General features: G+C 33.1%; 3 protein-coding genes across 3 annotated transcripts; 1 reads left to right on the top strand and 2 right to left on the bottom strand.

Annotated features, from left to right (window-relative positions):
* Positions 1–1,134: 1,134 nt before the first annotated feature.
* LOC146946543 (polygalacturonase-like) lies at positions 1,135–5,869 on the bottom strand. The gene is made up of 4 exons (XM_085744570.1): positions 5,309–5,869; positions 3,502–3,791; positions 2,351–2,576; positions 1,135–1,593 (listed from the first exon to the last, which is right to left on the bottom strand). The coding sequence occupies exons 1-4, from the start codon at positions 5,744–5,746 to the stop codon at positions 1,375–1,377; spliced, it is 1,173 nt and encodes a 390-aa protein (XP_085600696.1). The 5' UTR covers positions 5,747–5,869; the 3' UTR covers positions 1,135–1,374.
* A 12,802-nt stretch (positions 5,870–18,671) lies between these two features.
* Positions 18,672–19,919, top strand: LOC146946542 (membrane protein PM19L-like). The gene is made up of 4 exons (XM_085744569.1): positions 18,672–18,918; positions 19,107–19,326; positions 19,496–19,541; positions 19,634–19,919. Exons 1-4 carry the CDS (start codon positions 18,792–18,794, stop codon positions 19,721–19,723), a joined length of 483 nt encoding a protein of 160 aa, XP_085600695.1. The 5' UTR covers positions 18,672–18,791; the 3' UTR covers positions 19,724–19,919.
* A 2,555-nt stretch (positions 19,920–22,474) lies between these two features.
* LOC146946541 (uncharacterized) lies at positions 22,475–25,479 on the bottom strand. Its single transcript, XM_085744568.1, has 4 exons — positions 25,116–25,479; positions 24,102–24,829; positions 23,834–23,926; positions 22,475–22,699 (listed from the first exon to the last, which is right to left on the bottom strand). Exons 1-3 carry the CDS (start codon positions 25,216–25,218, stop codon positions 23,840–23,842), a joined length of 918 nt encoding a protein of 305 aa, XP_085600694.1. The 5' UTR covers positions 25,219–25,479; the 3' UTR covers positions 22,475–22,699; positions 23,834–23,839.
* Between the last annotated feature and the right edge of the window lie 1,299 nt (positions 25,480–26,778).

Raw genomic sequence — 26,778 nt, 5'->3', positions numbered from 1 at the left:
TCATCAATAAGTTAACTGGTTCAGGTTTGAAATAAAAATCTCTGATTTTAACTTAAAGCTAATGAATTTTGACCATGTAACAAATTTGACCAAAATTAATCCAACATAAATTGTGTGCACTTTTACATCACGACATAAACTCAAAATACTCAACTGCATTAAAAAAAAACAATACGAGAATTTAGATAAAATAATGAACAAAAAAGTGAACATGGGCTAAAGTACAATGTTGAAACCATAAGATGTTCAGCATTCACCAGAGTTAATTCTGGGTGAGAAAACCTCTCATCAGAAGTTCCACTGATGGGTGGTATTAGAGATAGAAGCGTGAAGCATAGTTTTCTTGATGACTTGAGAATGAAGCAATTGCAACAACTTAGAGATCCTATGAAAGTATGATAAGCTAATAAGAACTCTATCTCAGGATGATAACTAACTTTGCTATAATCAAGGGAAGTAGTTTTGACAGTTTTGCTAACTAAAAACTAGCTAGAGCTTTGATAGCTTATGTTCCAAGTAATTGAGATGTATGGGGTGTTCTTCCTTATCATGCAGCAAACTTGATTTAAGGCTTTAGTTAGTGTTATGTATCAAAACATAGAACCACACTTCTGTAATTGGCCAATAGCAGCAACATTCAATTGAACGGATTTTCTCATGAGGATTGACAATACTCATGTTTCTAAACAATGCTTTATTTAACTAAGTTGAATTGTTTAGAAGACTATAGGCTTTTGCAAACATAGTGGGTTGAGTCCTCAAGGAATGAGCCAAAATCTCTCTTCCAAGAGGGGACTAAATGTGTGACATCCTAAACTAATTTGAAATATATAAGAAAATACACTAGTTTTGAGTAGAATATCTTGGCAAATATAAGGATCACAATGCCACATTCTAAAAGCTTGAATCAAATCATTCTACAAAATTAGAGACGATTTGCGAAATACTACTTTGGAAATAGTTTTACAAAATATAAATCCTCTAAAAAAAAGTTTTACAAGATATAGAATTATTAAAATACAACACATGAGATAGATTAGTAATAACATAATAACAAAAAAAATTGTAGTATCGAAGGACAACTTATTTTTGTATAACAGTACATGAATTGGAGTGAAAGAACTATAATACTAGTATATGAAGATATATATTCAATTCAATAATGATGAATTCTGTAAGTTCTTGATGAGGAACTCAAGTCACACAAGTTTCCTCTAGAAAACAATACTTTTTTTTGTTACAAAAGAACAATATTAATTTTTTTTTTTAAGGAAAAGAACAATATTCATGTTATTCACAATAATGCAAAGAAATTATTAAGAATGATAATTTACAGTTATAATCAATTTTTTTTTTTAATTTAGAAGTTTTTATTCAAAGGCAACTTTTTGGAATGACTACTCCAATGGTATTTCCTCCAGCATTTCTACAAGATGAAGTTTGAGATCCTTTTGGATAAATGAGGTTTATATCTTGCAATTTGAGACCCCAACATGGGTTGCTTTTACTGCAATCAAATTTGATAGCTACTGGACTTGCTGAAGTTCCCTTTATGTGTTCATATGATACACTGCTTATCTTCACTCCAGAACTCTGTGTACAAATATTTTTTTACAAACAATAAATAAAAGTTATGTTTAATAATATGTAATCTTTTACAAACAAATATTTTTTTACAAACAAATATTATTGAATTGAAAATAAATATGTAATCTTTTACTTTAAATCTTGTAAGAGAGTACTCCTTGTACTAATGCACACATGCAAAGTTTTGTGTAGTAATTGAGGTTAGCTCGACTAAATTACGGTGAGCTATCCTAATTTTGATAAGTGGGGGATGTCGACTTCGAACCCACATCCAACCACATCAAATATCCCAACAAATATCGTCTAAGCTATACTTACCTAAGGATTCATCTAAGTTAAATGCATGAACCAATATTCTCATAATTAATTACTTCGCCTCGTCCCAAGACTCGTGCTTGGGGGATGTGGACCGTCAATATCTAATTAAGGACACAACACCCCTCTAGAAGGGCTTCGGCAACCCTAGGCGCGTCCCCCTAAGTGCGCCGCCTCAGAAGGTTTCAAGAAGCATCTAGAACGCTCTGAACGTGACTTAAGGACCATGTTACTTGGGCTTAAGTCACGGAAAACAAATCCCAAAAAAGGCTATAAATAACCCCTTGAGAGCATTTTCAAGACATAAACCCTAGTTTTAGATATTGTACTCACAGCAAATACTTTGCAAAAATGGCTTCTTCTAATCAAATAATAAAATAAAAAGTATTTTATCATCCTAAGTAGGTGAAATGTAGTAATTGCTATTAGTAATATGTAGAGAAATAACCTGGTGAGGACAATCACTTTTGGTGCAGTATCTTTGATCAATAATGATGGGATTGTAGACATTTTGCATGATGAGGTTCCTAAAATCAATATCTCTTGCATATCCCTTGTTTGGTTTTGCCCATGATTTTATCCTAACCCCATTTTGTGTTTTGGTAAATACTGAATCAGTCACTGTCACGTTCTCAACTCCTGCCTCATTTGAATCGCTGCCCAAACTTCCAATGCTGCAATTAAAGACCAACAAAATTGAAGGATTTATTAATTTATGGATTCATACATTTAAAAAGGATAGTAGTTACTTTACTATTTTACTTTTTGGGATTTTCAAGGAGATTCTCTCCATTGGAATAATCCTAAGGTATGTCATACACTAAATGTAAGTATCATTCTGTCAGCTAGAATTGAAATATTGTTTTGCCGCGTTGTTAAAGTCTAGTGTCTTCTGCTAGACTGACTTCACTCATAAGTACATGTTTATTATATGTATATGATGGAAGTTAATATTGAAAAAGGAATGCTAGCAACACACTTTTCAATACACTCTGTATGATTGGTTAAAATTCACGTGGATCCCACAAAATCATGTGAGTCCCATATAAATTTGACGAGCCTCATGTGAATGTTAACTAATCAAAGAAAATGTGTTGAAAAGTGTGTGTTGTCAGCATTTCTTCTCCCATATGTTTTTGCTCATTCCCGTCCAACGTGAGTTAACTCACGCTGAAAAATATATCAACATGAATTAACTCACGTTGAAAATGCACCTGCGTGCGTTAACTCACGCTCGGATATTATGACGTGAATGAACAAAAACATATGGAGAACAGCAATAAGCTAATATTAATTCATAGAATTTTGGGCCTTAAGTTTTCAAATAAACTATTTATGAGATTTTAAAAATTCTTTTGATTTTCTTAATTAGTTTTACAGTAAATAATTAATTTAGCCTTAAAGAAGTAATACTATCGTTAATCCCTATATTGAGGGAAAAGGGAAAGTTTTTATTTTTTTAATAAAACTAGGAAAAGCCATGATGTAAATTCATTCATGATAATTTCATTTGAGGTAGACAAATATCCATAAAGCCAAATAAGTAAAAATAAAAAAATAATCTAAATTTAAAGGTGATGGTAAAAAATGAATTGTTACCTAATGCCATGACCAGGGCCACAAGCAATACGATCAATCCACACATGAGTTGTACCCTGATTTATTGATATACAATCATCACCAGTCATTATAGTGGAATGGCTTATAGTAACTCCAGTTGAAAATTGCACATTTATTCCGTCTGTGTTGGGACTTCTACTAGGAGCTCTAATTTTCACATCTTTTATCACAACATTTTTGCAATGGTCCACGGCAATGTGTATTGCCTTGCTGTTTAATGATGTTAATCCACTAACCAATACATTTTTGGACCAACTGAATGATATAGACTGCACTTTCACATAATAATCGTTAGTCCAATAATAATAATAAATTGAGAATACTACACATAATTACTATCTCTAAAAGGTTCTATTTATGTGATGACAAACTATGTATGACATAATAATTTCATATTTCATAGACCCTCAAGTTTATGTATATGAAGTAGCACGCTGGTAAATTGGTCTTTCAACAAAAATATTTTAAAATTGTAAATTGTTTGTGATTTTAGTTCAAATGTTACTTTGTTAGCAAATATTTCAAATTAGTACATAAAAGTAAATCCTTTAACTCAAATTTGTTCATGAAATTATTTTTGTATATGAAATGTCAAATTAGTCTTCATATTTGTTAGTTATAAAATTCAGAGTAACGCAAGTGATTAAATGACAAACAATCTACAATTTTAAAGACTAATTTTTTTTTTATATAAATTTCTTAATTTTAAATAAATATTAACATGACAACACTACAATTTTAAGAACCTAAATGTAATTCCACTCTTTCTTAGTTTGAACTTTAAGCAAGTTATGAAGGGTTAAATAAGTAAATGGTTCCCCTAAATACACCAACATTTGATTTTAATCCTCCTAAAATATTCTTTAGGCTTTTGGTCCCTCCAAAATCTTCCATCCATGAAATTACTTTTTAGTCAACTCATGTATAACCTTCATATTTTTAATGAAATTTTCTAGAAATGGGTAGAATATTATGACAATCTCTCCCCAAAAAAATAGATTTTTTTAACAAAACATGAATTAAATATAAATTTTTATGTTTTTGGTGCTAAAAAATTCATATTAAATTAATGTTTTGTTAAAAAAAATCTTTTTTTTTCGAAAATTTTGTCATAATTTTCTATCCGTTTATGAAAAATTTCATTAAAAATATGAAGGTTAGACATGAGTTAACTAAAAAGTACACCCTCCGGTCACTAATATAAGCAAAAATTTGATTTTTAGATTCATTCATTAAATGACGTATGTAGCTATAATCAAGTCTACATACGTCATTTAATGAATGAATCTAAAAATCAAACTTTTGCTTATATTAGTGACCGGATGGTGTAGGGACTAATTTCATGGATGAAATTTTTTGAAAGGACAAAAACCTAAGAAATATTTTAGTGGCTAAAATCAAATATTGGTATATTTAAGAGAATCATTTACTTATTTAACTCAATTATTAATTTAGTCATTGAAATTATCAAAGATGTTGTCCCCCAAAATGATAAATTGAAAAATCTTGAGATGCATAGTACGGGTCAATGATGAAATTCTAAACAAAGTAATAAAAGATGATATACACAATCATGCAATTATGTTTTATACTCGCAATCAGTCCTAATTAATTGATTATTTAAAACATTAGACTTTAATCATAACTACTTTTAAATTTACAAATATGAATAGTTGTGATTTTTTTTTCGAGGGATGAATAGTTGTGATTTATTGACAGCGTAAAACTTTTACCTTATCCATCTATAAAAATTGAACATATAATACTCAAACATGGATACACATACCCTTGCTGCAGCAGGACAACTCCTTCCAGCTTTTCTACAACGCCAATAACCAGCACCTTTTCCATCAATAGTCCCACCATAAATTGAAACCCAATTAACCTTCATAAACAAGATCCAATATCCAGAATTACCAAGTGACTCATATTTTGAAGGTGCAACTATAGTACCATCAATTTTAAAATCAATCTTGTTCAAACAAGGACCCCAAAATGTCACTTGTTTTAACAAGAAACTTCCTTGAGGAACATAAATTGTGGATGCTTCATTTGATTTGCATGCTAAAGACCATGCACTTAGAAAAGGTTTGGTTGAATCTTGTGTGCCATCAGGTTTTGCACCAAAGCTAACCACATTGATAGAGGCAGCATTTGAAGTTTCAAACAAGATGCTGAATGTGGCTAAAAATAGAAAGATGATGTGAATTTTTAGATGAACCATGGCAATGATGAAAATATGATAGGATTGCTATAGAGTACGAATTATTATTCATTTATATTTATACACTTGATGGTAAGAGCTGAATATGGGGGACAAGGTGTAAGAAGATATTTATTATCACATGGTTTGAAGTACAAATCAAGCTTATTATGTGTTAAGTTGCTTAATAATCTCATATTTTCAAGCCTTAATTCGTTGTAAGCATATGTGCTAAGGCTTTCGTATTTGGCTTTCAGATTATGAGGTATGAGGTTTCCTTCCCCGTATATGGGTGTAGGAACCAAATCAAATATCATGAACCCAAAAATTCAATTCAAACCACTTAAATTGGTTCAATTTTTTCAAAATAAAAAATCGGTTCAAAAATTTTTTTCTATGTATTCTTGACTTATATATATATATATATATATATATATATATATATATATATATATATATATATATATATATTTCACGTCATTTAAAATTAATCATTTGAATCAAACTTGACCCAGCTAGCACTGTGAGTAGAAAGACTTTGTTCGTGATGGCTAAGTATATGCGTTGTCGTTCAAGCATCGCTCATGATCCATTACTTCAATTCTCCTTGAGGCTTCAAGAGACAAACACATAAATGACATTTTTGGCGGGTAATTTGTTAGCCTGTGTTTTAATGCGTGTTTTTGACAGGCAATTTGTTTAGTCGAAGATAAGTTTATTTCAGTTTAAACTTGAGGGAACTGCGTTCGACAAGGTATGGTAGATGTTAACATGTTCAGAGTACTTGAGTTCTACTAAATGGAGTTCAAATTTCCTTTGAAGAGGCAAGATCAAGGGTCCAGGACACGTGGAAACAAGTCAAGTATCTCGAAGATGTGTAGTTTAGGACCGTTGGTTTTTTCAGTTATTTTACTTATGTATATATAGAAGTTTTTCATAGGAAATAGGGGTCACAAATCATTATCAGAATTCTTACACTCGAATTATCTAAGTCACATAGAGAAAAGAGTAACATGAATGTATGTACATTGATTTGATGAACCATTTTTATTAATGCAATACAAATTTATTTCTTTTAAATCTTTTTACTTTCATATTTGAAGTTTAAGTTTCCTTTCGAAAGTTCTACAAACTTGTTTAATTATGTAGAATTAAACATTGATCTTCATCTTTTTCATGTTTCATCTTAAGAACATGATGAACATTTTTTGAAAAAACATTGCACAATGTGTCCTATGATTTCTATTTTGATCCTTCAAGTAATAAACTTAAAACACGCGCCTTATTTACCAAAAACATCGGTAAATAGTTGTTTGGAGACATAATACATGATGTCATGTATCTCCATGTCAATATGATGTCTAATGAAATACGTTGTCATTACTACTAGAATCTCACGTCTTAATATCAGTTGTACTTCAAAAGCGCTAGGAGTCCTGGATGTTGACATTCCCAACGTTTGAGAAGGTTTGTTTGGTCGTGAATGTCTTGACTTTATGGTTGCTAAAGATGACGGTTATTCCATATTGGCGAGCGAATGTGAGAAAAACACAAGAAGATGGGTTGAATTGTGTTGACTTTTTCTGATTCTTTTTCTAAGTGTTAACATTGGTCAAAATCTGATGGGTTCAGAGTCCGACTCAGAGAGAGAGAGAGAGAGAGAGAGAGAGAGAGAGAGAGAGAGATAGCATACACAAACAATTTATACTGGTTCCTCCACAACACGGGAGTAATCCAGTTCCCTTGCACTTCTAAGAGATTTCACTATAATCTTACTAGAGTACAATTGCTCAAGGACTCTTCCAAGAGACTTTCAAATACTCAAGCACACTTGCAAGAGACTTCCAAATGAGGTCACATCAAGAGACTTTCAATCACTATTGAAAGAGATTTTCACTTCTAAAGCACAACTACAAGAGACTTCCAATTGCTCAAGGACACTTCCAAGAGACTTCTAATAATCAAGCACACATGCTAGAGACTTCCAATGTTCAATCACAACTGAAAGAGAGTTCTAGTGCTCAAGCTTCACAAGCAAGAGACTTCTATTTGATTACAAGTAAACAAATTTATTCTTACACTTAATATACAATCAGAGGTGTAAACTGAACAATGTTGAACATACTCTTAAGACTTTAGCATTTCTAAGATACAAACTTTGATAATAAATTTCTAATTGTTTTTGCGCTATTTGATTTTGACAGAGTAATGACATAGTAAAATAGTAGAGTCTTTTTAATCTTCTATAGATCTTCAGCTCCTTTTATAGGCAGTGATTCGAGAGACGTTGGAGAAGAGTGTCAGCGCATTAAGATCATTGAAAAGCTTCAAATCAAGGATGTTTGGTCATTGCCTAATATGGATAATCTCGTTGAATAGTCATTTGAAATTCATTTGCTGAAACTGGAATTATCCGTTCATTCTCTTTGTGCTTGAAGTTATTTGTCTGTTTCTATACGTGGTCAGAAAAAGACAAAATTGTATTCAGATCCTTGATAGAGACAACTATAGAAGACGACAAATCTGACGTGGAGTCTGTGTCCCTCGTGATCTTCTAATTCTAGGGGTCTTCCAAATCGGATGGTGACCTTCCAAGTCTAATGGGGTCTTCTGAGTCTGACGATCTTTACAAAGTCTGATGAGGCTAATCTTGAGCTTCTGAGTGACATCCTTTTCTTCTGATCCAAGATGTTGACTTGTGGTTGACCTTTCTTCATATCTTCTACCATAGTTTTTAAGCTTCTCGTGTTTCTAATGCTCTAATACATGTTCAATTCATCAATATAAGATGGACACACCTTGAGAGAGATAGAAATAAAGAGACTGATATGATATATATGATGTATTGATGATGTGGTACGAAGAGAGAGATAAGGAAAAAAAATAAAGTGGTGTATAAGTGTATGAAGTTTAGGAGTGTTCAACTATAAGAGTTGATAAAAAAATTACATAGACCATGCATGAAAAGTAAACGTCGAATTTAATTAGCATGCATTTATCAAATTTTTCAAAACGATACAATTAATATGCCATCAGCACCAAGAGTATTAGGCAACGCACAATTTCTTTGGTCACAAAACCTTTTTATTTCAAATCTCTTATCGAGATTTTCTCAAGTCTCAACAATTGCCTGAAAAGGGGCTGAATATTCTTTATATGACGTAATTAATGATCCCCAAGCTTAAGTCAAAGACTAACATACACATGCAGACATCGAATATTGTTGGTCCAAACATGCATTCATATGCAGCCAGAACAACATGTCGTCTCAGCACATGTTTTGTAGAGCTTAATCTCCTAAGAATGGGTACTCCTAAATTCAAGTCATACCCCGTACCGGCATCCCATACTTATTTGTTGTTTTTTTATTTTTTTTTTGAAAATACGTACATACTTATTTGTTGATTACTCATGGGTGTATGTATACCGGTTACATGCCAATATTAATTTTCAAAACTAAAATTTTGGGTGTATGTATACCGGTTACACTGACGAAAGTAGGTCAGATTCTTTTAATATTTATCCCAACCTCTAGCTGCATGCACATAAATGGGTTGCTTGCAGGGCCATATGATGATGTATGGTGCCGACTGTCGATGGTAGATCTCAAGTTATGTGTTTGTAGTGGTGGAGTCAGGAACAAAAGTTCGGGTGGTGTACTTGCAAAAAGTACGGTAAGGAATACTAGGATTCTAGGGTTTAGACTGATGATTAGATGCCTTGAGAATGCTCTCAAGAGTAGTATTTATAGCCTGTCATGGGCTTGGGTTTCGGTTGCTTGGTTCCCAAGCAACAGGGGTATTTATGTATTTTAGGCGGTTGCTAGAGGTTTCTAAAAGCCTAGAAGGGCGGTGCCTCAAGGAGAGCGCGCCAGAGTCTCAGGAGCCCTTCTGGAGGGCGCCTGAGCCTTTCTGGAGGTCTTAGAGCCTTTCTGGAGGGCTTCTAAGCCTTTAGGAATATTATGACGGTTCACAGCCCCCCAAGCACGAGTCTTGGGACAAGGCGAAGTGATGACAACATGGGACTGGACCTTCTAGAGGTCATTAAGTCTTTAGGAAGGTTTTGGTGGTTCACAGCCCCCCAAGCACGAGTCTTGGAACAAGACGAAGTGTTTGAATTTGCTTAATGTTTTGTTTTTAGTACGTATGTGCCTTTGGGCGTTGTTGTCCGAACTTGGAGAGTCCCCCTGGGGTGATTTTACGTTTTCTTCGAAGACCCCCAGGGAGTATATATTCGAATTGTTTTATAGGTCGACCTCTCACAGCCCCCCAAGCACTAGTCTTGGGACAAGGCGAAGTGGTTTGTACGTCGTGACGAGTTGACTTCTTTGTGGCGATTCCTCATTAAATTTGCGTCGATTTTGTTTGCCGAATTCGTTTTGGAGATTTACATAAACAATTTTATTACTTTTGATGCTTCGGCGATTTTCAACGATTTTGATTTGTCGTGCTTATTTTCTTATATGCTCCGGTGACTGTGTCACCTCAGATTCTCAACATTTGGCGTTGATGTTCCGGCGACTTTTGTCGGCTCGGTTGACCTTCATTTGTTTGGCGATTTGGAGACTTTATTTTTCCATTCTCTTGTTTTTCTAATGGAGTCGATTTGCAGATTTTCCACCTTGCCAGAGCCTTTGACGTTTAGGGCACTTGTCGATTTGTAGATTTCGTTGATGTCGTAGTAGTAGCACTTTTTTAATAGCACTTCCCACTCTGAGGGAAGGCGTGCTTCCCACTCTGAGGGAAGACTTTTTATTTTACACTTCCAACTCTGATGGAAGGCGCTTCCCACTCTGAGGGAAGACTTTTTATTTTACACTTCCAACTCTGATGGAAGGCGCCTCCTACTCTGAAGGAGGACTTTTGCTTCCCACTCTGAGGGAAGACTTTTTATTTTACACTTCCAACTCTGATGGAAGGCGCCTCCTACTCTGAAGGAGGACCTTTGCTTCCCACTCTGAGGGAAGACTTTTTATTTTACACTTCCAACTCTGATGGAAGGCGCCTCCTACTCTGAAGGAGGACTTTTGCTTCCCACTCTGAGGGAAGACTTTTTATTTTACACTTCCAACTCTGATGGAAGGCGCCTCCTACTCTGAAGGAGGACTTTTGCTTCCCACTCTGAGGGAAGACTTTTTATCTTTACACTTCCAACTCTGATGGAAGGCGCTTCCCACTCTGAGGGAAGACTTTTTATTTTACACTTCCAACTCTGATGGAAGGCGCTTCCCACTCTGAGGGAAGACTTTTCTCTGAGAAGGCTTTAATCATGCTTCCCACTCTGAGGGAAGGCTTCACTCTGAGAAGGCTTTATCCTTGTTAAAAACCTGCAAAACAAATCTCAAAGTTTGATAAAGGTTAGGATAACTTAGAGTTTCATATTCCTGTTCTTAATGGCGGGACAATTGCTTCCATATGCATTATGGCGTGTTTGTTTGGCGAGTACTCTCCTTTCGTTAATCTTGCCTTTGGCGGGCTTGTTTTGCCTCCCAAGCCTTATTTATCTGAAATATAACAATTCTTCAATACTTCCAAGAAATCAATATCATAAGTAAAGGAGCCTTTAATCATATGCAATCATACTTAATGAGAACTAACTATTCTTCTCTTATTAACTCGCCCACATTTCTTACTCCTCTTCTTATTCTTTCTCACTCCACAACTTTCTTAATTATCTTCTGATATTTTTCTTTCTTCTTATTAGATTGGAATTAATTCTCCAATTCAACTTTTGTCGCTTCTCTTAAATCGAAACTCACTTATTCCTTTCTAAATCTGACGTAACTCGCCACTTCATCCTTCTTCTTTTATACTTCTCCTCTTAAATTGGACTTGGCTCGATTGATATCTTATCTTCTACTCTTCTTCGTGATCCTATCATATTTGAATTAACTCGGCTCATATTTTAATTTTTACACACTCTCCTTATTAAATCGAAACTAATTCTTTTATTCGACTCTATCCCCTTACTTCTTGCTCGCCCGAACTTGGTACTAATTCTTCGTTAAAGTCATTTTATTCTTTCCCCTAACTCGCCCAATATGTATATCATACTCCCCTAACTTGGAATGAATCCTCCATCTTATACTAAATTGAAACTAACTACCCTTCTTGTTATCTTATTCTTTTGCTCCTCATACACTCACTCGCCCACCAGAATAAATATTTTTGCTAAAACAATGTGTTAGTGAAGGATAACAGCATGTCAGTTGACAGTCCACATATCATGTATATGCACCAAAAAATAATTACAAAATAAACAAAAATCGATAAGAGCCTTCAAAATATATTTTCTCAAAATATATTGGGCAAGACACTTTCTTCAAAAACAAAAAGTGGAAATATAGTCTCCAAATATATTGAACTTCTTCAAAGCAAAAAGCGTAGATGTATTTTCTCAAAAGATATTGGAAACATAGAACCTGGTATTTTTTCGAAAAAGAATTCTTTCGAAAGAGAATTGCTTCCTGGTGGGAGAATCACTTCAAGAAATTACGTGTGGGAGAATCACTTCGAGAAAGTACGTCGTCGCCAAGATTTTGAGACTTGAATTTGGTTTGGTCTTCGCCGGCCATCATCTCCTCGTCTCTTTGAGGTCGCCGCTAGGTCCAAGGGCGTCATGTGCAGCTCCAAATTTTTTGATGTCACATGCAACACTATAACTTGCAAACTTCGTTGTGAAGCTCGCGCTGATATTCGCCTCATCTTTCTCGGTCTTCCTTCCGTATGCACTCCCCAACATAGAATTGGTGCAATAACTCAACAAACACAAAAAGAATAGTTATCTTTAATGATGAAGTATAGCCACCGATTAATTTGACAAAAGACTAGCCATCAATTAAGCTTTAATAATATATTCACATGAACAAAGTAATCATTGAAAACCCAATAGCATAAAAATAAATAGATATTATTGGGCGTTTAGGCAAGCAAGGCATTATCGGTGAAAATAAACCATAAGGTATAGCATCGGTTATTCACAAATAATTAAAGTTATCCATGAAAAAGTAAGGTAAGCAAGTAAAAAGGATAGGAAATTGAAGCCGCCGATGACAAATTCATTCATATAGTTGGTTTCGATAGAAAAAACAAAGTCATCATCGCTGATATGATCTCCGGTGACGAGTTGTCCATGATGATTTGCCTTAGGCTTCTTTTGAGATCGCCGGTAGATTTTTAGGGCTTCTATTTCTTGATCTCCGTCTTCTTTAAAGTAGCCAGCAGCATCAGACGTAATCCCCTAGCATCTTTTAAATTCCTCGCCTCATCTGCCTCGGTTTTCATCTTCGTGATGTTTACTCGATCGTGCATGTACTTCCCTGTCTTGTTTATAAATCACCCAAAGAAAACTAGAACGGCAATTATAAATTTTAAGATAGTAATATAATGGATTGACGCAATAATCAAGATCTATTAGTTGTCAAACTCTCATATATGCTAGAATATCCAATTCAAAATTGACAGGAATAGAGGAACCAATTCATCAAGTGCCCAAAAGGCATTCGAATATAATGATATAAACATGTCAGTAGTTGTCAAGCTAATCAAAAATTTATGTACCGCTTTGAATAAGTAAGATACAGTACATGAAAATCAATTTTAGAAATCAGTGACATAATGAGCAAGTATAAAGTTGTAATTGGTGAATTAGTGAACGGGTAGGACAAAACCGAAAAAGAGAAATAGTTATTAAACGTTGACATTATAGAACATTGCCAATTGTTAATTGTTATCCATTATTATTGATTCGTCGCCAATTATTAACTCATGGGTGGCTAATCGCACACAAGCATAGAATATCGCTGTTTAAACAGATTCGTGGCATGCTATCTAAAATAATAAACTAGTAAATTATAATTATAAAGACACAACCTGGAAGGTAGTACACCAACTGGCCGCCAACTTTTGTTTTTTTTTAATCGGCAACGATGTGAGTAACTTCCAATCAGCGGATTGCAAAACGGCTACGGCGTGTTGGCATAACATGTTGAACGACTTCCTTCTGCGATTTCCATGATTGATGGTTTGGTCTTCGCCGGCCAGAGATGCCGGGAAGGTATTAGGTTTATGAGTGTGGTCTAGGTTAGTTTTACCGTTTCCCACAGACGGCGCCAACTGCACTTGCAAAAAGTACGGTAAGGAATACTAGGATTCTAGGGTTTAGACTGATGATTAGATGCCTTGAGAATGCTCTCAAGAGTAGTATTTATAGCCTGTCATGGGCTTGGGTTTCGGTTGCTTGGTTCCCAAGCAACAGGGGTATTTATGTATTTTAGGCGGTTTCTAGAGGTTTCTAAAAGCCTAGAAGGGCGGTGCCTCAAGGCGAGCGCGCCAGAGTCTCAGGAGCCCTTCTGGAGGGCGCCTGAGCCTTTCTGGAGGTCTTAGAGCCTTTCTGGAGGGCTTCTAAGCCTTTAGGAATATTATGACGGTTCAGGTGGATATATATATATATATATATATATATATATATATATATATATATATATATATATATATATATATATATATATATATATATATATATAGGGTTATGTTACAAGCCACCCTTTGGTGGTGTCTTTTATCAAGTCACACCTTAAGGTGTGATTTTCACTTTTTAGTTATAACTTTGATAAAAGACACCTTCCTAAAAGTAAGTTGGTGTCTTTTCGCAAAAGCTCATAGATTAACTTGATAAAAGACACCTTCACAAAATGTGTCTTCTATCATAAACCATATATATATATATATATATATATATATATATATATATATATATATATATATATATATACATATATATATATATATATATACATATATATATATATATATACATATATATATATAAAGAAACTAGATTGTTTTGGACTGATTTTTTTTTTATTCTAAAAATAAATTTGATTATAAAAATGCCATTGTGTTCGTGTGTTTCAAAAAATTTATATTATATTTACTCTATTGTTAATATTATTGAAAAAGATAAGTATAGTTTGTTAATTAAAATAAAAATCAAAATAATTTTAATCAATAATTTAATGCACTTATTTGATATTTTTAAATTTTAAATTGGCCCTTAAAATGGTAACGGTGCATTGAATTAATAACTTAAAGGATCTATTTAAAACTTAAAAAACTTAAAGGACTAACCCGATATTTTTGTCAAACTTAAAAGACTAAAAAAAGGTTAATTTTGTTAAAAAAAATTATAAAATAAAAACTTATATTTTCATTGTCTCTCATGACTATTGTTTGGTGAAAAACTATTGATAAAATTTTGTAAGGTTAATTCCTCGTCCATAGTCTCATTTTAACAAAAAATAAAATAAAATCAATGAATATCTTGTTCAATTGGTTTTTATAAAATTATCAATTTTTTATTAAAACATAACAAAAAGGGCATAAGATATGTCCATATATGATGGAGATTTTTGCAAGTGTACGAAAAAAATTGTGTAAGTGGTAAAAATTTACATAGACTTATATAGGGAGACTTATATATGTAAGAATAATATAGGGAGTTCATATCATCTCACTTATTTTTTATGAAAAAAAAATTAGGATGAGGGGGGTGTTTTCTCAATCCAATGTAGGGACCTTCAGACTCAAAGAACACTTACAAACAAATTTACATTTACTTTTTGTGTTTCAAAGCGTCCTACAAGGTTCATTCGTCTTATGAGGTCCACCAACAACATGTGCCTCTGGGGGAGCCAAGGCCCCTTACTGTTGGTCTAAAAGCGAGCGACGAGTGCACACATCGCTTCTAGCCAAGGGTACAAGTTTGGCTCGAACCCAGAACCTTTGGATCTAATGCCTTTCTTTTTTACTAAAAGACCGAACTTTGGGAGTTTATATCGGCTCTGTTTGGTAAAAATAGCGGATAGCTGATAAGCTAGCTTATAGCTTATAGCTGATAGCTAATGACTGATGGCTTATAGCTGATAGCTTATATCCGATGACTGATGGCTGATAGCTGATAAGCTAATTGAAGTGTTTGGTTAAATTAGCGGTTCGGCTAGCTGATAAATGTAAAAGGACATAAAAGGGTATTTTTCATTTATAATAAAACTTATATCAATTAATATTTAAGTATTTGAAATTTCTTAATTTCGTCATTTAAATTTATTATTCTAATCAATATAATTTTTTTATTTTTTTTTTATTTCATTCAGTTTTTATACTTTATGAATGAATAAAGTATAAAATTTTATTTTATAGACAAAGTAAAAAATAATCTATCAATAGGATTAAAAATGATAAAACAAATAAGTTTTAAAAGAATAGCAACAAAAACATAAAATAGTAATCTCTATCAATAGGATTCAAAATGATAAAAGAAATAAGTGTTAAAAGAATAGCACCAGAAACATAAAATACGTAAAAAAAAAAAAAAAAAAAAAAGTTGACGGGAAAATACACAATCTATATTTTTTTTTTTTTGAGGGAATACACAATCTATATGTATACCTATAAAAATCATAGGTCTTTTTTTTTAGGAAAATCATATGTCGCATATATGTCACTAGCGTTGTTATGAAACTGAACGTGTTAAAGAGAAGCATACGCCGTCCAGCACCATTTGTTTTCAAGTATAAATAAAGGGAAATGTTAACTTGTGCCCTTGAGGCACAAGTTTAGAAACTAAATATGGAAATGTTTTCTTGAGAATTGTGCATTCAATGTATTAAAGTTTTAAAATTTTATCTTTTCAATACAAAAGTTATATTTTAATTCCCTTTTTAGCTTCTTAACTTGTGCCCTTAGGGCACAAGTTAACATGACCCATAAATAAATGATAAAGGGTAAATATGACTTTTAGTTAAAATAATAAGGGTAAAAATGGAACAAAAGATAAAAAGCTATGAGCTATAAGCTCAAACGCTACTTGAATGGCTCTGTTTGGTAACACCAAAAAAGAGCTTTTAGCTTTTAACTCATAGCTTATAAGTTCGTCTGACAAAGCTCTGTTTGGTAACGCTTTTTACAACGAGCTTATAGCTTATTTCAGGAGCTTATAAGCTATTTTTCAGAAGCTACTTCAAGTAGCGTTTGAGCTTATAGCTTTTAGCTTCTCATATTTTCTTCCATTTTTACCCTTATAATTAATTTTAATTAAAACCCACTTTTACCCTTTATATATTAAAACACATTTATTACGTTTTCAATGTTCTGCCTCTATTTTTTTTTGTTCCTACGTTCCAGTTCCTCTATTTTTTTTTTCTCCTACTTTTCCAGTTTCCTACGTTTTCTATCTTCTGCTTCTATTTTTTTTTTGTTCCTACGTTCCAGTTCCTCTATTTTTTTTCCTACGTTTTCAATCTTCTGCCTCTATTTTATACTTGAATTTTTTTTTAAGTATAAAAATGGAAATGGAATAAATTTAAAATAAAACTTCAACAAAAAAATAATATTTTTTTGAAAGAGAAAAAATAATAATTTAATAATATATAAAATATATATTAAGAACATAATTTAATAATTTTATGAATTAAAAATGTCCTTTTATGCCATTTTACATTTATCAGCTAGTTGAACCGCTAATTTTACCAAACACTTTAATTAGCTTATCAGCTATCAGTCATCAGTCATCAGCTATAAGCTATCAGCTAAAAGCTATCAGCTAGCTTATCATCTACAAGCTATCAGCTAGCTTATCAGCTACAAGCTATCAGCTAGCTTATCAGCTATCCCCTATTTTTACCAAACAGAGCCGAAGTAGCTTCTGAAATATAGCTTATAAGCTCCTGAAATAAGCTATAAACTCGTTGTAAAAAACGTTACCAAACAGAGCTTTTTTTGTCAGACGAGCTTATAAGCTATCAGCTATAATCTCTTTTTATGGTGTTACCAAACAGACCCGATCATCTCATTTTCATCTATACGATGATTTACATATTTATTGATTTTACACATTAAAAAATGATAATTTCATCAAAATGAAGCTATATTAGTTTGGGAGTGATTTAGATACTAATAATTAAATGATACATTGAGGAAAAAGTACTTGAAAATTATGGGTATGTTTGAATGGATTTAGGAGGGGGAGGGCATGATTTGCTTTTTATTTTTAAATTATGAACACTATAAAATATTTTTAAAAATCAATTAAGTGTGGTTGAACTATTATATTATCATTAATCAAGATGTTCTTTTAATTTTTTTAAAATATCAAATATATATTAAAGTATAGACTTATCTCTTCAAATTGCTCCCTTCAAAAAGCTCCGCCCAAAGATTCCCTAAGTAATTAACATTAACAATATACTAAAAATTGAAGTTACAATTATTTTGCAACAACTTTTTATTAATGCACTCCTCCTTGTAGAAAGAATGCAGTGTTTTATTGTCAAAAAAGAGGACCACATCTTGTAATTCTTAACTTTGGAACTGCCTCCATCTTTTTTTTTTAAAGGATATCAGATTGTAAAAAGGACAAAGTCTCAAGGCATACATGCAGTAACAAAATTAAGAAAATTAGTGCTTTTATAAGCTTAGGATTCTATTGTTTTTTGGTGCTGTCATACTAAATGACTGCATATTTAAGCCAGAAAATTGGATAGAAAGCTTTTCATAGGAATATTGTATTATTCCTGCAAATCAAATTCGTACTAAAGAACAATTTTTAAAAGCTTTATAAGGATCAATTTCCCTTTAGAAGGATAAGGGAATAGTATGGTGAGTGAGAAGAGTCATTAAGAGGCAAAGAATATAACTTGTCTGTAAGAACAAACAACTACACAAATCAATAAGGTACTAAAACTAAACACTAAGAAATGTAAGACAAGTAAGAATAAGGATCTATCATATTTCATCTTGCCTTGAATTTGAAGCATGAAATATATCATCTTTACAACCCTGCATAGCCCTTTTGAACTAGCAGCCTTAACAAGTAAAGAACTAAACCTTTTTTCCATCACTTCTCGTATATACTTGTATATATATACAAGTCATAAGAGCCCTCATTTACACACAATATTTGTATCCTAGTCCTGTGTTTAAGGCATTTTTCTTTACAACTTTTTGTCCTTCTGAAATTCCCTTCCCTTAGCTTTTTTTTGTTTGTTCCAATACCACAAAACTTAGAAATGGCAAATGAGCAAATGAAGCCAATTGCTACTCTTCTTTTGGTGCTGAATTTTTGCATGTATGTCATTGTTATAAGCATTGGTGGATGGGCTATGAATAGAGCAATTGATCATGGTTTTGTAATAGGTGAGACTTTCTTCAATCTTTTCGTTTTGTTTCACGGTAGCAAGAACTAAAAGTGATTTCGGACACATAAAATTGATTTTGATATTTGAGTGATGTCGACTAGAATCAATTTTTATCGCAGAACCATACAGACTTGGACCGAAGCAACATCTTGTAAATTTACTTATTCAGCTTGGTTATGTTTGCAGGTCCAGGATTTGATCTTCCTGCTCATTTTTCACCCATATACTTCCCTATGGGAAATGCTGCCACTGGATTCTTTGTGTTATTTGCTTTGATTGCTGGAGTTGTTGGGATTGGATCACTGATTTCTGGACTCAACCATATCCGTTCATGGACTTCAGAGAGCTTGCCATCTGCAGCTTCAGTTGCTGCTATTGCATGGGCTCTTACTGTTCTTGCTATGGGGTAATCTCTCTTCTTCTTTTCATCTTTGCATTAATGATATCATCAAGGTTATAAATCGAGGTTGCGGTCACAATCGTATTCCAAGCCTTATATTGCAGACCTTACTAACTAAATGGCATTCTGTAATATCACATCCCTAACTAGTAAAGTGGCATATGATTTTTTGCAGCTTTGGATGCAAAGAGATTCAGCTTAACATCAGAAATTCTAGTCTGGTACGACCGGGAAAAATATATTTACCGTCATTTTTCTGATGTTCGTATGAAAGTTTCCTTAACAAAAAGTTTTGAATTGTCCAATTTTGCAGAAAGCTATGGAGGCTTTTCTGATTATCCTTACAGCTACACAGCTTTTCTACATAGCTGCTATTCATGGTGCTGCTGCGATAAGGAGATGAATATAATCAATGATTGAATGTGTTGGTGTGATTTTTCTTTTTCTTTACTTCTTTGTTCTACTCCTTTTCTTATCTCCTTGAATTATTTTATTTATTTTTTGGTGTGGTATATTACATGATTGGATTTGTATTGGATAAGAATAATGTGTGTACAAAAGATATTCAACATTAATATCATCTATATTATTTTCTCTTCTGTTGCTTTCTTTTCTTTTTTTGAAGAAACTTCTGTTGTTTTCTATCAATGTTCATAAATCTGCATTGATGTGTCTTTAAAAAACATGAAAAATAGAATAAAAGTAATCTTTTTTCACAAGATCGTATGAGAAATTAATTTGAGTTAAGAGTTTAGAGTTTTTTTAAGGGTTCTGTGACCTTTAATCGGATAAAAATGCAGTGACATTTTCCGTAGAATGTAGTCCATAACCTTTACTAACAAAGGACCTCTGTTTAAGCATAAGACAAGATAAAAGAAGGGTATTTTTGCTAGGGGTGGACAGCGGACGGTTTCGGCCGGTTTTCGGGGCCAAAACCTCATTCCGCCGTAAACCGCGGGTGACATTACAAGCACCGCCTCCGTCCATTTTCACCTTCGGTTTACCGTGATTTCGGTTTCTCGGTGTGAGCGGTTGTTTCGGTCGGACCCCAACGGTTTAAGATTTAAGGAAAAAAAATCTAATAAAATCAGATTCAAGAAGGGAAGAAATCGAATTCAACATTCAGATTTCGCGGATTCTTCTTATAGTTTTGCTTCTGCAGATCTGAGATGGCGACGATGTGAATGTTGTGGTCGGATTTCGGGATGCTTCTTTTAGTTCCAGTACTTCTTCAAAAGATCTGTGCATGTACAGTTGATGAGAATATCCTCCTATCACAAAGTGGCGAGTTTCTACTTCGTTACCATGAAGAAAAAAGAGAGGGATAGATGTCTTTACTTTTGAGAGAGAAAGGATGCAAGTAACATGACAGTAGTTGTTGTTTGTGTTTGTGTGAGAAAGAAAACATAAAATAAAAATAAATAGTTTTGTGATAATGAAATGGACAACACACGTGATGATATAAAGGATTCAAAGGAAATAAAGTTGAGGATATTTTACCCCATACCCCAACACTTATACCTCCACCCCTACTAATAATCAAAAATACCAATTTTAACCTTTTTCAAAATCTCACCCATTCACCCCATAATACATGACTAAAGCTTTCTGCAAATTGACACCTAACCCAAACAATTTTTCTTTATCACCGCCGGTAGAGATATTGATGACAGAAAAAATCACAATTTTTTAAGATGAAACAACAATCAATACTTTAGTGCTCAAAAAGTAAGAATAGAAATTTGTAATAGAAAAAAATAGAATAAAAACAAAATGTAATCTTAAGGAAGATAAGAGATTAGGATTTTAACCAATAAGAACTCAATTCAATTAATTGTTCTTCTATCGGCAACAATTCAAGGATTGTGATAATTTACATGGCCAATTGTTAATTTTTTTGGGAGAAAAAAAAAATTAGGGTTTGTTTTTTTTAATATGAATGGAGATCTTGGTGGTGATTATGATACTCATGTGTTCTAATTCCAACCAATACATTTGTGATGCTTTTGTTCTTTGAATGGAGGAAATGCTTTTCAATTGAGGAGAAAAGATAGTACGAAAATGAGAAAGAGAAAAATATGTGATTTTGAAAAAGGTTAAAATTGGTATTTTTAATGGTTTGTAGGGGTAGAAGTATATATGTTGGGGTATAGGGTATAATTTCCTAAAGTTGATAATCTGACATAGGCATGTGGGTCTCAAGGAAAAAGCAAGTAGAGGTACAGGTATTTGTAATATTTTATTAGGATTTGACAAGCCTTTTAGCGTATATTGTACGCATAGGAGTAAAGTGGTTGCAACTTCGGTCGGTTTACGGGTTCCGACGGCTCAAGTATTTTCACCCGTACCCGTCCTTTATTAGCCGTCATTAACCGAACCGGTGACCCGCATGAACCCGCCGAACCGGTTTGACCCGCCCGTTGCACATTTACTGCTTGCGGGCCGGCCGGTTTTGGGCGGGTCGGCCCAATCTGTCCAGCCCTAATTTTTGCGTGAAAATGAATCTTAAATTTGGACATTCCCTTGATACGAAACTTTCTTCAGCATAACATTAATTCAGATGTACAATCCAACAAACAAACAAAAAAGCTGTTTTTTCTGTATCATTCAAAGTATACCTTCAAACAGTTTATGGAGGTATCCTATAAAAAAAATATTTGAAGTAACTGGCTACGTATGCGCATATGGTAAATAATTAGAATATGGTTTAGGTGCATATGCATTTGGTATTTTCTACCTCACTTCATTTCAATTTTTTTAATGCAAAATAATTGAAGGGCCAGATTTGACTATAAGTTACATCAAATATGGTGATGAAAGGGCATGACTGTAGTGACTGTATATGACCTTGACTGCGCCTAATCCTGGTCTAAATCATTGGTTGTAACTTGTGAGTCATGACCATGACTAGATACAATAATATCATTACTCATATCTATATGGTGAGTTATGATTAAATATATGAAAAATAATGTACACAGTATATATTCTAAAATTCGATAATCTAATCCACATCACCTAATAGAAAAGACTTTGGTGGCCACTAGTTGTAGAAGAATAAGGTCAGGTCATTGGCCCACTTACTCTACATCGAAGAAAAAGGGGGACGATAAGAAAGAAAAGAACAACAATTGCAGGCTTAATACAAGTGTAGTTTGAAAAGTTCTAAAAACAAAGATATTGAGCTGACACTGTTTCTAACACAATTACTACAGCAATCCTCACTGTATATAAACCTCATATAGTTGGGCCTGTTGCCCATTATTTGTTTGGAAAATAAAAAACAACACATATTCATCAAAATATCACAAAAATGCTGAACCAAATCCTAAGTCTTCACAGGTTTGATACATCAATTGAGATCCTCGTGCATGTATTTCTGCAAGAGAAACAAATTACCAAGGTGTCAACAAAAACTCAGTTTGCAGTTTCAAAATGTATGTTGAATTGTTGATAGTTTGATACTACCCCCTGGACTTGCAAAAAACTACATGTATCTAGTCAAAATTTGGATCAAATACATGTACTTTTCGCTTATATTCAAATCCAGGGTAGTTAGTATACTCTATACCATACAATGCAATTCTGCTATGTCAAGAAGTTGTCTTCATTATTAGACATAGAAAATAGTATGTTTCAGTTCGCACTTTTACTCTACAAAGGTGAACTTTGAACAAAAAGATCCAAAGAATCAATTAGAGACAAAAATGTTATATTTGTACATCATTAACTGAAACGAATACAAGATCTGAAATATCTGACAATCAAAGTTTAAATCAGAAAACCAATAATCATTGTAGCTGTGACAGAAAATGGAGGAAATATATCATTTTCGCATATAGACTAAACAAACTATGCACCAATTGAATCTTTTAGAGTCCAACAATGATTACTCAACTTAGTTGAAATTGTGACCGTGATTCTGGCTGAACAATAAAAAGCACACTCCCTAAAAATTCTAGAAGAATTACACCTTCTGAGTGTTGCATTCTTTTAGTAATCCCCAAAAATTTTGACTTCAGAATAATAGGCGTAGACTTGATTAACTTTAGACGAATCATTGCCAGCTCAATGATACATTCTATCTGGACTCATTAAGCTCGTATATTATTTTCTAATATTGATTGACTTTTAGTTGGCACAAATATGTTATTGGAATATCTCCAAATTTTGTAATTAATGGACTAAAGTGTGAAACACGTGACCATAAAAACCATAATACTCGTCATACAGATGAAAACAACATATGAGATTCTACAAAGAATGTCATAATGAATTGAGCAGTAAACTAGTGATGATTACAATGCCATCAAAATTTTATGAAGACTAGTTAGAATCCATGAAAAAAGGGCAAGTGCCTAAAACAATCACAAACAGGCATGAGGTGTGTGTGTGTGTGTGTGTGTGTGTGTGTGTTTCGCAAATTTGCAAGTAAAAATTTGAAGTTGGTGAAGGGAGTTCAAAATATACACATCACATAAAATTTTCCAGGTTAAAATATATAATCCCTAACCTGAATTTATCTGCTAGAGCCGGATAGAACATCAAACAGGCCACAGCAACTCAACCAGGACGTCTTATGCACCATGAGCGGAGCTACCGGGGGCTGCATGTCAATAATTCAGAAAAGAAAAGCTTATAAAATTAGTTATCAACACAAAAGTTCAAACACTAAAATGTCAAATGAAAATCACACACACTAGCAACTTCAGGATTATATTAACAAATTGTGTGCGTGCGCGCGCGCGTGTGTGTCTGTGAGAGAGAGTGAGATGCAAAACCTGATTTTCAGAGCTTTCTGCAGCATTGGAATCTTTAACATTTTCTACACCCTTAGTAGATTCAGGAATAGGACTTTGAGACACTGATGAAGATACTTTCCCGTCAAATTCCCTGGTCTCAGGTTCCTTCAAACTCGATATTCTAACATCCTCATCAGGTAAGACAGGTACTTTATCCTCGCTTCTCTTCACAGCAAGATCAGTTTCCGCAACGGGAGAGACCAATGGTTTCTCTAGTATATCATTCACAGTACCTCCAGTTTGCATCTCAGAGACAGAGGCCACAGCCTTAACCAAATCATCAGAAACTTCTGCAACTGGATTAACACTCTCCTTTACTGAATCAGCAGAAGATTCCGCAACTGAATTATTATTATAGGACTCATCCTTCGAGCTCTTTGCAGTACCTGTTTCAATCACATCATTTGAACCGCCATTATTCTTCCGACTCCCATAACTCAATTCCTTGGGAGAGTCATTTTTCTCCAAACTCTCCTCAGATTTCATATCCCATTCTATCTCAACAACGCCTTCCTTTCCTCCCTCGGCTTCACCAACCTTTTCTTCCGAGGACTTTGCAACAACAGCAGCTGATGGTTTGACTTCAATCTCCTCCACCTCTTCACTACCTTCATTGAATTGATTATTTTGATCATCACCATGGTTCCGATACGCAGGCGAATCACCATCACTTCCTTTCTCATCAATTGACTTCAATTCATTCTCCCCTAAAATATAATTATCAATTAAACAACCTTATTAACATAACCTAATTAACTACCGCAAACATAATCAATTAATCAATCAAAACTGAATCACTCATAAATAGTGAAAAACATGCAAATTAATTGCATATTCTCAAAACATCACAATTAATTAAAATAAAAAAAAAAACTACTAATCAGCCTAAAAAATCAAAATCAAGAGAAATAAAATTGAGCATCTAGCTTCGAATCTACAATAAAAAGAATCAGCAGAAAAAGACAAAAAGATGCATGAAAGAGAGAGGAGAACCTTGTTGTTGTTGTTGTTGTTGAGGGTTGTTGTTGGAGGAGGTGGTGGATTCGATTTCTTTCTTTTTCTTAGCGGCTTTTCGCTTCTTAGCACCTGAAGGCATGGTGATTCAATTCAAATTCAAATAATAGTGACCACAAATCAAATAGTGCGATATGAATCTTTTTCTCTCTCTCTTTCTTACTTTTTTGTATGAGCAAGACAAAGATATAGATATAGTATACTCTCTTTTTGTAAAAAATTGCTTGCTTGAACAAAATGGGATCAAAAAGAGGAAGAAAGTGGTATCATTGGGTTTGAAATTGGGTCACTACCACTTGACTTCTCTGTTTTGTTCAAACAATACCCACTCAGTGTCTAATCTATCACTTTGAAGAGTATCAGATTATCTTATATTATTTTCTTAAGATATTCTATCAATTTTTAAAAAAATAATAATAATAATCAATGTGATGTATTTGATCAATATTATATTTTAGATACATCAATTATTCAATCAATTTAAAATCTGATTTTTTTTAATTATAATAGTGACTCAAACAAATATTTTCTTTTGCAATAAATGATTTTTTATCAAGAAAATAATAATAAATGATTTAATTTTGATGATGTTTATTGTGTTAAAATATTACAATCAATCTTATACTTGATTTTATTCAAGGTTAAATAAAATATTTTAAATAAATTATCAATTATGATTAATTAATAGTTACATTATAAGATATTTGAAGTAAATGTTATTATTTGGACTTACTAACGAATGTTCTGGGTCACTGTTTAATGATTTTATATTAAAAAAATTAAAAATGTTGAATACTATAGTTTTTAATGAATTTATTATACAACATTTTATAAAAACTTACTACTTAAATTCTGTTAAAAAAAAAAAAACTTACTACTTAAATCTTTAAAAATGCACGGGAGACACTCATTAGCATTTTCATTATTATATTGTTATCATTGATGTTGTTTAAGAGAAGCTTCATGTGAATATTTGGTGAAGGGTTAAGAATGGGATTGTGTATCTGTGATTCAAGATTCAAAATTTGGAATTGGAATCCAATGAGGGGTAGTGTGATGGGGTCAATGAGATGTGGAGAAGAGTAGTCAAAAATAGACCAGACATTTCTGTTATTTTTTTATTTTTTTAATGAGGTTTTGGTTTTTTATTTTCTTTTCTAAGAAAAAATAAAATTATATGTGATTGAGAGAGATCTGGGTGGAGGGAAATTGAGAGGTTCAGAGTTTGCCAACTAAAGTTTGTGTGATGATTCATGAGAGTCACACTTGTGATGCCCTTTTGTCTTTATCGTCCACGCATTGGGACAGGTATATTTAATAGTATTTTGCTATAATTAACCAATTTGTTTTTTATTGCATTTAATATTGAGTTGAGTTTTGTCAAATTGGTAAAGGACTTCGTTATTAACGCAATAAATTTAAGAATAAAATTAATTTAAGATGAGTCATGTTAACCAAGGTCCCTAAGACACTAATTAATAAAGTATAAATAAAAAAATTTCATACAACAATATTTTAACTTTCATAAAGTTAAACAATCTACTTTTCACCATAATGCAAAATTTCTATATTAGTTTTTTATTAACTAGTGTCCCGAGAACACGAGTTAACATTTCCAATTCAAGATTTGTACCAAAAATAT

The sequence above is a fragment of the Medicago sativa genome, chromosome 2 (genome assembly GCF_051527215.1).
Source record: "Medicago sativa cultivar Bolivia chromosome 2, Bolivia_mono, whole genome shotgun sequence".
In the NCBI taxonomy this organism is placed as follows: Eukaryota; Viridiplantae; Streptophyta; class Magnoliopsida; order Fabales; family Fabaceae; genus Medicago; species Medicago sativa.
The sequence above is the reverse complement of the archived record's forward strand: the minus strand, read 5'-3'. Positions and strand labels throughout refer to the sequence as shown.